The 12,066-nt window shown below is 43.4% G+C and overlaps 1 protein-coding gene across 1 annotated transcript in view; it reads left to right on the top strand.

Annotated features, from left to right (window-relative positions):
• Window positions 1-10,974, top strand: part of LOC125458483 (uncharacterized) — a 29,164-nt gene extending 18,190 nt beyond the window's left edge. Inside the window, exons 6-9 of the mRNA XM_048543772.2 lie at window positions 693-803; window positions 7,066-7,173; window positions 7,261-7,304; window positions 7,433-10,974. Coding sequence (XP_048399729.1) covers window positions 693-803; window positions 7,066-7,173; window positions 7,261-7,304; window positions 7,433-7,492 — 323 coding nt within the window. The 3' untranslated portion in view covers window positions 7,493-10,974. The remainder of the gene's footprint in view (window positions 1-692; window positions 804-7,065; window positions 7,174-7,260; window positions 7,305-7,432) is intronic.
• Window positions 10,975-12,066: the final 1,092 nt, after the last annotated feature.

Here is a 12,066-nt window from a genome sequence, read left to right as displayed (position 1 = left end):
GGAAATATATATCCATTGGGATGTCATGTTATGGCTGTACAAGGTGTTGGCGAGGTCACATTTGGAGTATTGTGTACAATTCTCATCGCCCTGTCATAGGAGAGTTGTTATTAAACTGGAAAGGATGCCAAAAAAATTTGCAAAGACTGGAAGGTTTGAGTTAAATGGACAAATTGGATAGGGTCAGACTCTTTTCCCCTGGAGCATAGGAGGCTGATAGTTGACAATATAGAGGTTTATAAAATCATGAGGGGCATAGTTGAGGTGAATAGTCAAGGCCTTTCCCCCAGAATATGGAAGTCCAAACTAGAGGGCGTAGGATGAAGGTAAGAGAGGAAAGATTTAAAAGGGGCCCAAGACACAGTTTTTTCACACAGAGGGGAGTGTGTTTACAGAACAAGCTGCCAGTTGAAGTGAGAAATATGAGCACAATTACAACATTTGCAAGACATTTGGACGTGTTCATGAAGATGTGACTAGTTCAGTTTAGAAGACCTGTCACTGTGGAAGAGATGGGTCAAACGGCCTGTTTCCTTGCTGTATGGGTCTACAATATACATAGTATCGGATTAACACACTACATTGTTATTCTACACTTTGGACTAATTAATCCATGTCAGCCTTAATATCTATTTCATCCGCATTTTCTTAACACTTTTCAACTAACTAGTTGTTATGTGTTTTATTTTCAGAAAAATATCACTTTGCTTTTTTGAATTATATTCTCATTCTTGCCACCCTTGTGCTGCTTCCGTGCTTCATTGTTGCTGTGATTAGGTGCCTCAGGATGATCAATGAACCAGGTAAGAGAAATAACTGCCTACAGATAAATCATACACTAAACGCCAGGCAGAAGCATGGTGAACAGTATGAACAATGGACCATTACTTGCCATTTCACTGAAGAACGCACATGAATCAAATATTTGTAAGTGACGACAGTGAAGCATGTGTCATTGCAGAACTGAGCAGGTGGAGGTGTCACGTAATAAACAAGGAACAGGGAAAATCATAGTACAGGAACAGGCCCTTTGGCCCTCCAAGTCTGCACTGACTTGCTGCCCGTCACAACTAAAACCCCCTCCCTTTCCGGGGACCATATCCCTCTATTCCCATCCTATTCATGTATTTGTTAAGATGCCCTTTAAAAGTAACTATCATATCTGCTTCCACTACCTCCCCCGGCAGCGAGTTCCAGGCACTCACCACACTCTGTGTAAAAAATCTTGCCTCGTACATCACCTTTAAAACTTGCCCCTCTCACCTTAAACCTATGTCCTCTTATAACTGACTCCTCCACCCTAGGAAAAAGCTCTGACTGTCCACTCTGTTCACGCCCTTCATATTCTTGTAGACTTCCATTAGGTCACTTCTCAAACTCCGTCATTCCGGTGAGAATAACCTAAGTTTCTCCAATCTCTCCTCAATTTTCTGCAATTTCACCAACCTTTGTGTCATTGGCAAACTTACTAATCAGACCAGTTAGATTTTTCTCCAAGTTATTTATATATTTTACAAACGGCAAAGGTTCCAACATTGATCCCTGAGGAGCTCCACTATTCACAGCCCTCCATTCAGAAATGCATCCTTCAACTGCTACCCTCTGTTTTCTATGACCGAGCCAGTTTTTTATCCATCTTGCAAGCTCACCTCTGACCCCGAGCGACTTTACCTTCTGTATCAGCCTACCATGAGGGGCCTTGTGAAAGGGCCTTACTGAAGTCCACATAGACAATATCCACTGCTCTAATCGATCATCTTCGTCACTTCCTTAAAATACTCAACTGAATTAGTTAGTTTTGCGAAGGGGAGGTTGTGTCTAAGTTGCCTCTTGCTAATATTCCCACTAATTTCCAAGTGGAGTAAATCCTGTCTCAAAGAATCCTCTCCAATAATTTCTCTGCAACTGATGTAAGGCTCACCGGTCCAGGTTAGCTGGATTATCCTTGCCACCCTTCTTAAACAAAGGAACAGCATTGGCTATTCTCCAATCCTCTGGGACCTCGGCCGCAGCCACTAAGGATACAAAGATTTCTCACAAGGCCCCAGCAATTTCTTCCCTTGCCTCTCTCAGTATTCTGGGGTATATCCCATCAGGCCCTGGGGACTTGTCTATCTTAATGTTTTTCAAGACCCCCCAATACCTTCTCCCTTTTGGTCTCAACATGATCTAAACTATCTACACACCCTTCCCCAGACTTATCGTCCAAGTCCTTCTCTATGGTGAATACTGATGCAAAATACTCATTTAATACCTGATCCATTTCCCCTGGCTCCACACACAAATTCCCTTCCCTGTCCTTGAGTGAGCCAGCCCTGCCCCTGGCTACCCTCTTGCTCTTTACATATGTATAAAAAGCCTTGGGATTTTCCTTAATCATGTTGGCCAACGACTTTTCATGATCCGTTTTAGCCCTCATGACTCCTTGCTTAAGTTTCTTTCAACTTTCCTTGTATTCTACTCTTGTTTCATGTGTTCCCAACCTCTTAGCCTTAATAAATTCTTCCTTTTTCTTCTTGATTAGGCTCACAATATCTCTCATTATCCAAGGTTCCCTAAGCTTGCAGTACTTATCCTTCATCCTTATAGGAATGTGCTAGTCCTAAGTTCCCAGCAACTTACACTTGAAAGCCTCCCACATACCTTATGTTGATTTGCCCTCAAACATTTGCCTCCATTCTACATTCTTCAGTTCCTGCCTAATATCGTTGTAATTAGCCTTCCCCCAATTTCGCACCTTCATCTGACAACTACACTTATTTTTATCCATCAGCACCTTAAAGCTGACCAAATTGTGATCAATGTTAACAAGCTACTCCCCTACTGCGATGTTGACCACCTGGCCAGGCTCATTCCACGATACTAGGTCCAGTACGTCCCCTTTCCTAGTTGGACTATCTACATACTATTTCAAGAAGCCCACCTGGATGCTCCTTACAAAGTCTGCCCCATCCACACCCCAAGCACTAAGTGAGTCCCAGTCAATATATGGGAAGTTAAAATCACCCACAACAATGACCCTGTTACAACCCTGTTACTTATACATCTGCCTACATATCTGTTCTTCTATCTCCCGCCGGCTGTTGGGAGGCCTATAATTAAACCCCAAACACTGTGATTACACCCTTCCTGTTCCTAAGCTTCACCTGTGTTGCCTCGTTGCATGAACTATCTGAGGTGTCCTCCCGCAGTACAGCTGAGATATTCTATTTAACTCCCCCACCCCTTATACAACTCTTTATCCTGCCTGAAACATCCGTATCCTGGAACATTACGCTGCTAGCCGTGTCCCTGCCTTAACCAAGCCTCCACAATAGCAACATTATCATAGCTCTAATAGCACTAATCCAAGTTCTAAATTAATCTGTCTTGCCTGTTACACTTCTCACATTGAAACAGATGCATTTCAGTCCAACAGACCTGCTTTGATCAGCAACCACATCCTGCCTGCTGTTCCTCTGAGTCTTACTAGTCCTGTTCTCTAGCTCCCTTTCAGTCAATTCACCTTTGCTGTGGTACCCACCCCCCCTGCCAAGCTAGTTTAAATCCTCCTGAGTGACACCAGCAAACTTCGCAGCCAGAATATTCGTGCTCCTCCAGTTTAGATGCAACCCATATTTCTTGTACAGAGCCCACCTGCCCTGGAAGAGATCTCAGTGGCCCAGATATCTGAAACCCTCCCTCCTACACCATCTGTTTAGCCACATGTTGAGCTGTACTATCCTCCTATTTCTAGCCTCACTGGCATGCGGCACAGGGAGTAATCTTGAGATTACAATCTTGGAGGTCCTGTCGTTTAACTTTCTACCCAAACTCCCTGAACTTCTGCTGCAGAACCTTGTCACTCATCCTACATATGTCATTAGGACCAATATGTACCACAATCTCTGGCTGTTCACCCTCTCCCTTCAGAATGCTTTCTGCCTGTTTAGAGGCATCCTTGATCCTGGCAACAGGGAGGCAACTCACCATCCTGAAGCCTCTTTTAACTCCACAGAAGCACTTACCTGTACCCCTAACAATCGAGTCCCCTATAACTGTTGTTCCAGTGCACTTTTTCCTTCCTTCTTAAGATCAGTGCCAGCTGAAGTCGCACCAGTCTGGCTGATACTGCCGTTGCCGTCTGATACGTAATCCTCCCCAACAGTATCCAAAATGGTATACTTGTTAGAGAGGGGGACAATCACAGGGGATTCCTGCATTGGCCGCCTGCCCCTTCGAGCGGTCACCCATTTATCTGGCTGCACCTCAGGTGTCAGCACATCACTAAAACTACTGTCTATGATGGTCTCTACCATCCTCGCACATCCACCCAATTGCTGCTCCAACCTGTCCATGCAGCCTGTGAGGAGCTGCAATTGGGTGCACTTCCGAAAGATGTAGTCACCCGAGACACTGGAAGCATTGTGAATCTCCCACATCTCACAAGTGTAGCATTTAGCCCCACTGACTGACATTTCTATTCCCAATCAAGCTGTTTAAGAAACTTTATTGAACACTTACACTTACCAATCGCTGTAAATACCCAAGGTAAGTCTTCCCTCACTCATCTTCCCAGGACGCTCCCTGGATCTCTCGCTTTCTCTTTGCTTCTGGTCCTCACAGTGGAGTGTGCATGCTTGTTTGTTTGCTGAGAGGAGGGGGTAGGGAGAGAAACACTGAGGAAGTATTTGGGGTTGAACTGTCCCTTGACAACAGCCCCTCCACATAACACCTTCTGGAAGCAGTGACTGCACTGATGCAGATCTTCTCCATGTCAGCCACTCAGCATCGCCACCCTGCTGCCCTCTTCCCTTGGCACAGGTTTCCTCTGGGTGCTGTGGGAACTCAGGTTCGAGGTGTTGGTGGGGTTGGGGGGGGGTAGTTTAAAAGAAATGTGCAAGGCACGTTTTTCACAAAAGAAAGTAGAGAGTGCCTGGCAAGCATTGTCAGAGGAGGTGGCGGAAGCAGACAAAATAGCAGCATTTAAGAAGCACCTGCATGAATGCATGAATAGGAAGGGAATAGAGGGATAACGATCCTTAAGTGGGTAATAAAGTGTGGAGCTGGATGAACACAGCAGGCCCAGCAGCATCTCAGGAGCACAAAAGCTGACGTTTCGGGCCTAGACTCTTCATCAGAGAGGGGGATGGGGAGAGGGTTCTGGAATAAATAGGGAGAGAGTGGGAGGCAGACCGAAGATGGAGAGAAAAGAAGATAGGTGGAGAGGAGAGTATAGGTGGGGAGGTAGGGAGGGGATAGGTCAGTCCAGGGAAGACGGACAGGTCAAGGAGGTGGGATGAGGTTAGTAGGTAGGAAATGGAGGTGCAGCTTGGGCTGGGAGGAAGGGATGGGTGAGAGGAAGAACCTATCCCCTCCCTACCTCCACACCTAAACTCTACTCTCCACCTATCTTCTTTTCTCTCCATCTTCGATCCGCCTCTCCCTCTCTCCCTATTTATTCCAGAACCCTCCCCCCATCCCCCTCTCTGATGAAGGGTCTAGGCCCGAAATGTCAGCTTTTGTGCTCCTGAGATGCTGCTTGGCCTGCTGTGTTCATCCAGCTCCACACCTTGTAATCTTGGATTCTCCAACATCTGCAGTTCCTATTATCTGTGATGTCATTTTGATCATTGTTTTATATGGATCATTGAATTCTTGGAATCAACTCTAGAATATAACTTTGAGCGTAAACAGTTATGTTTTGGGAAAACAATTTGATACCATCTCTCTGGATAATGTAGCTATACTTGCAAGGTCATCTGAGCCAGACAGCAAGCTGTCCTGCAAAAGGCAGAGTTGTGATATTCTGTACCTGAGCTTCTATGACCGTAAATATGCCATGAACCAGTTAGCCCACAACAGGATTCCTTCCCCAGTTTTGCAGCCACTAAAAGGAAAAGGATGGGGTGTAGAATTAAAATAGGTGAAACAGCATTTTAATTAGTCATTGTAGAGACTCAGATTATGGAGCTAGAAATAGGTCTCTCTTTAACCCACAAAATCTGCAGAACGTGTTTCCTGCACATGTTCATGCATGAGGAAGGATTGTTAATATTAATGTCAATTTTGGGGGAGATAATCATTGGGTGGAAAGACAGGGACATATGTTAGGCATGACTTTGACACACAAAGCTGCAGATTGTCTGTTGAAGGTTTGCTCATGAATGAGCAGGCTGTCAGAAACTGCTGGATTCTTCACACTTTCTTGCTGTTCAATATCACATCAAATGTCCTAACCTTCAACTTGCTGAAAAGCAGCGTTGTCCCAATGCATTATCATGCAGATCAATGCAGCACTGAGCAAACCAAAAGCCCACAGAACACTCTTCCTGGTCTTATTTTATGTCTCACAATCAGTATATCAGTGTACTTTCAAGAGACATACTCATAGTATCATTATTACGATCATGTCATGTGATCTGAGGATATAGAGGTCTCAGATGCCATTTTAACTCGGGACATTAGAACCATGACACATTAATGGAAGTGTGCTACTCTTTGTAATTGAAAACTTAACATTAGCCTGTTATTGGTAAAAGTGGTAAGAAGTGCCTGTGAAAGTTGTATTTGTATACTTTAGGGAGCTATAATAAACATCTGTTGGTTCTTTCAATTACACGTTAGCCACACCATAGTTTCTTGTCTTATGAAGGATAACATAAGCATTGCAACATCAGATAAAGATACTCTGGTAGAGTCAAAACCCATAATGCATGAGTTATGGTGTCCTAGAATCTCAATCTCTGTCTGAAGATTCTGTGTTTGTTCTGTTAAGGCTCCAGTTTCTTTAGTAGTTGTCAGATTCTGTTGAATCTGTTAAAAGCTAAATATGCCAGGGAAAGTGCTCATACTTATTTTGCCTTCCTGAAGTTTCCATGAATCTTCTGAATAAGTTATAATAAATCAATGAGAGAATAAATTTACTCCTTTCCAGGTCGGATAACAGGAAAAATGCAGAAGGACACAACCAACTAAAAATCATGGTGTCCACCAGTCTTCCAAAAGCTGATATTGACAGAAAACTTTGATGATTTTTTTTGCAACATTTCACAACTCTCAACTTGTTTAAACTCTTCTTCACAGCCAATGAATGTCAAAGTGAACATGACTTTGGTCATGCAATTTCAAACTCTGAGTCAATTGCAGAAGAAATTCATTATGCTTCTGTCATTTTTCAAAAGATGAGACCAGGTAATTAAAGAGTTATATTTTGAAAACAACATTTTGGTAATTTTTCTCCATGTTTGACTTCACTATTTAATTGTTCCTGTATCAAAGGTCATACCCTCAATGAACAATCTGATGTCCAGCCTTCAGAAGAGGTAAGTGGATAGGTTTACATGGCAAACTTACTATAATCATTTGGCTAAAGTCTTAGATCTTATTTGGCATAATGAACTGACAACATAAAGCTACAGTAGTGTAATATCTACTTATCATATTTCCTTAGGTTCGAGGAGCATCAGATGGAAATGAGCCATCCGTAATCTATAGCACCATAGTTAAGTAGAACATTCTAGTTCATGTCTGCTTAACTGAAAGAGGACAAGATGGAGGAGACAACCTTTTTTTGTCAAAATGTAGCTGATTATCACATAAGTTATATATGTTTGGATATTATCTTTTGATTTCAGAGTGATAGAAAAGAAGCACAGCTTTATGAAAGGTACAGCAATGTTGTCATTTTTAAATAAGTATTTGGAGTGCTCTTTAAATTTGTCACAGTGATTGAGCTAATGTGCTATCATGTTACACAGTAAAGTTCTCTGTGGTACAAAATAATATATATATACTTTCAACATAACGCATAATGAAGAAAACAGCAGAGGGAAGGCAAAATCTAGAAAAATCTTTTAACTAAACTTGCTAGATTTACTTAGGGTAATGCTGTCGCAGTAGTCTGAATCTCAGCACTTTGTCCGAACATACTGACAAAAGCATATTCTGCACATATCTGGCAAAGGTCATTGCTCACATATCTTATGGACAGTCAGTTGAATACAACAACATTGACCATAAATGGAATGCCTTGAAGTATTGCTCTCCTCATTTCCTGTCCACAAATAAAACATATAAGCCTGTGGAAACCATTCATGTTGTACTTCACTTTCCCATGCCATAGTAACCTGATCAACCCACTTTTCATCCTGGTGCCCAATATGGGGCAAGGATCATCTGCAAAACCTACCAGCAGACATGCATTAGATTGAGGAATGGCAAACAATATCAAGCTCCTTGTGACATACCCCATCTGTCAAGCGTCTGGCTTTGATCTACCATTGCGAAATTCGTCTGTGTTAAACAGATTTAGGACAGGCCACAGCCCCTGTGTAGCCAATCCCCATGAGTGAACCTCAATACTCATCCCTTACGTGCTTGTTGAGAAATTGAAACCGCACTGCTCATTCCAGAGGAGCATCTCCTCTACAGAATTAGTGGTGGATGAATAATCTTAACCGAAGAAAATGAGGAGGCTGTCAACTTAACTTTGGAAATGTGTATTCAGCAAATAAATGAATGACCCCTTCAAAGGCTAGGGTCTGTAATTCACCACCTGCAAGTGTGGTGGTGGCAAGTTCATTTAAGGCTCTCATATGAAGGGTTTTACTTAAGTAGAAGCAATGTGCAGGGTTACAGGGAAAAGACAAGAGGTTGACACTAATTCAAAAAATTTAGAGTTGATTAGATTCCCTACAGTGTGGAAACAGGCCCTTCGGCCCAACAAGTCCACATCGCCCCTTGAAGCATCCCACCCAGACCCATCCCCCTATAACCCACACACCCCGAACACTGTGGGCAATTTAGCATGGCCAATCCACCTAACCTGCACATCTTTGGACTGTGGGAGGAAACCGGAGCACCCGGAGGAAACCCACGCAGACAAGGGGGGAATGTGCAAACTCCACACAGGCAGTCGCCCAAGGCATGAATCGAACTCGGGTCCCTGGCGCTGTGAGGCTGCAGTGCTAACCACTGAGCCACCGTGCCACCCCGTTGCTGGAGACAAGATGGACAGAAAGTCTCCTTCATTTTGACAATATTATGATTCTGATAGATCAAATAAACAGAAGCTGTTTCAAGCAGCAGAAGGGCCATTCATGTGCGGATGCAGATTTAAAGTGAGCGACTAAAAAATAGAGATGTCAGAGTACAGCAAGGTTGATTTAGTTTACAATGCACTGCCTGTAAGATTGGTGGAAACATACTGAGTCGCAACTTTCAGAAGAAAATTAGTTGAATACTTGATACAGAAATATTTGTAGAAATGTCCATGCTCAGTACCATGTGTCACCACTTGCTGCTATTTACTAGACAGTCAATGAGGTCAAGTCTTCTGGAGCCCTTACCTCTACAGCTTCCCATGGCATTGTGCTCCAACCCATAGTGATCTACTCCCATCATCTTCCCAAAATCTACCAGCTGGACTGCTCTTAAAGACGTATCTTTTCAACATATTCCTGCCCCCTCTGAACTTATTTCTTATCTTGATTCAATTTTCTCTTGGGATTTCACAGTTTTCTGTATCCACGTCCAATTTTGTCGTCATGGGCATCCAATCTCCTGACATACTCATCTCACATCAGAATGATCTTTGGATTTAGATTCTTCCTCTAAGGGTTGTCCATTCATTACAATTCTCTTTCACCTGATTGAGATTGTTCTTACTTGAAGCCACTCCTTCTTTAATTCGCCCCATTGTCTCCAAGTCAAAGGTGATGTTAAGAATACTCCCATGGGTCCCAGCTATATCTGTTCCTTTGTGGGGTATGTGAAACATTCCTTCTTCTGGTCCTACCCAGGTTACCAACCACAACTCTTCCTTGGTACATCAATGACATCATCAATTCTACTCCCTGCTCCCATCAGGAATTGGAAAATTGCTGTCAGCAATAAAACTGCTGTCAATTTTCACTCTTTGCTCATCTCCACCTGGTCAATCTTTGACTCACCCCTTTCTTGACTACATTATTCCTTTTCTTGGCATAGGATGATCACCAATATGCCCACAAGGCCGTTGACACCCTTGTGGTATGTCACAAGGTTACCTTGACTACACCTCCTCTTTCCTGTTAGGGTCCCATTCCATTCTCCCAGTTTCTCCGCCTCCATCAAATCTCCTACCATGGTGCCATCTTCTTCTGGGATTCCTCCATCATGACCTCCTTTTTCCACAACCAAGGTATCCCCTTCTCAACCATAGTTGAAAGGATCCTCTGAAATGTCCAGCCTATTGCTTCCACTTCCTCCCTTACAACCTCCTCTTCCTTCCAGGATATTATAGGGCTTGGTTTGTCGTCTCAATCCACCTCACCAATCCCCACATTTGAAGTAACATCCTTGACCATTTTCACCACCTCTAGTGGGAAACCACCGCCTGTCCTCCTTTGTCAGTATTCCCTCCAGAATGCCCTAGCCTTTTTCTGTGTCACTCCTACCATTTCCTTCCTTCACTGTTGCACCCTCGCATGCAATTTTATAAGGTGTAACGCTCATCTATTTAGCTCTGCCCTCTTCACCGATCGGGACCCAAACACACCTTCAAAATGATGCAGTGCTATATTTGAAATTTCAATCTAGTCCATTTTATTTACTGTTATGAATTTATGGGCCTTTTTCTGGTTACTGTTAAAATACTTAGAAAGAGGTTCTTTGAGGAGAAGCTCAATGCAATGTATTACCTGGTTAATAGAAATTTACATTTAATATTAAGGAATTCCTTCTCAATTTTTAACAAGCATTTGACTGAGAGCTTATTTTTAATAGAGGACGATGAGCAAGTAGCAGTTTGCATTTAAATAATACCTTTGACATTTAAAAGATGTCAAGATACTCCACAGCAATGGTATAAAAAGAAACCTGATGACCAGATGCTAAAGTTGTGCTTAGAAGGATTGACTAAAAGCTTAGTCAAAGAGGTAGGTTTTAGGAATTATCTTAAAAGCGGATAGATGTAAAGAGTCAGAAATAATGAGAACTGCAGATGCTGGAGAATCCAAGATAACAAAGTGTGAAGCTGGATGAGCACAGCAGGCCAAGCAGCATCTCCGGAGCACAAGAGCTGACGTTTCGGGCCTAGACCCTTCATCAGAGAGCTTTTTTTCCTCAAGCCCCACCCCCATCCCCCACCCACCAACGTCAACCTACCCCCAACGACCTTTCCTTTCTCCCTGGACTGACCCATCTCCTCCCCACCTCCCAGCCTACACTCATCTTTACTGGCTCCATCCCCGCCTCTTTGACCGGCCTGTCTCCTCTCCACCTGTCGTCTCCCCTATCCATCTTCTATCTGCCTTCCCCTCTCTTCCCATCCACCCCAGAACACCCTTCTCCTCCCCCATTTCTGAAGAAGGGTCTAGGTCCAAAACATCAGCCTTCCTGCTCCTACGATGCTGCCCGGCCAGCTGTGTTCATCCAGCTCCACACCTCGTTATCTTAATAAGAATATGAGGTCATTTTATGAAGGGTCTAGGCCCAAAATGTCAGCTTTTGTGCTCCTGAGATGCTGCTTGGCCTGCTGTGTTCATCCAGCTTAACACTTTGTTATCAGAGGTAAAGAGTCAGAAAGGTTTAGGAAGAGCTTTCCAGAGCTTAGGGACTGGCTACTGAAGTTTTATTTGCCATTGGTCAAGTGACGAAAGTCAAAGTGAGCAACAAGTCATTATTTGAAGAGCACAGAGATCTCAGAGGAATGTACTGTTGTAGAGGATTATGGGGACAGGAAAGGATGGACCCATGGAAAAACGTTGGCATCAACATAAAATTTTACATTTGAGGCAGTGTCAGTCTGAAAGCTAATCTATGTTTGAATAAGAATATGGGCAGAGGTTTGGATGAGTTTCGGTTCAAGGAGGCTAACCGAGAGGTTTTTGGAATTCTCAAGCTTGCAGTTAATGGCAACATGGATGATTATTGCAGCAACAAATGGGCTGCGGTATGTGCAGAGACAAATAACGTTTTAGAGGTCAAAGCAGGCAACCTTGATGTTGGAGCAGATCTCAGGTCAGAGGCTCAGCAGATCAAGCTAGCTGTTAATGTAGCAAATGACTTGGTTCAGCCTCAGTCAATAATTACAGAGCCAGACAG

The sequence above is a fragment of the Stegostoma tigrinum genome, chromosome 13, assembly GCF_030684315.1.
Source record: "Stegostoma tigrinum isolate sSteTig4 chromosome 13, sSteTig4.hap1, whole genome shotgun sequence".
Classification (NCBI taxonomy): Eukaryota; Metazoa; Chordata; class Chondrichthyes; order Orectolobiformes; family Stegostomatidae; genus Stegostoma; species Stegostoma tigrinum.
The sequence above is the reverse complement of the archived record's forward strand: the minus strand, read 5'-3'. Positions and strand labels throughout refer to the sequence as shown.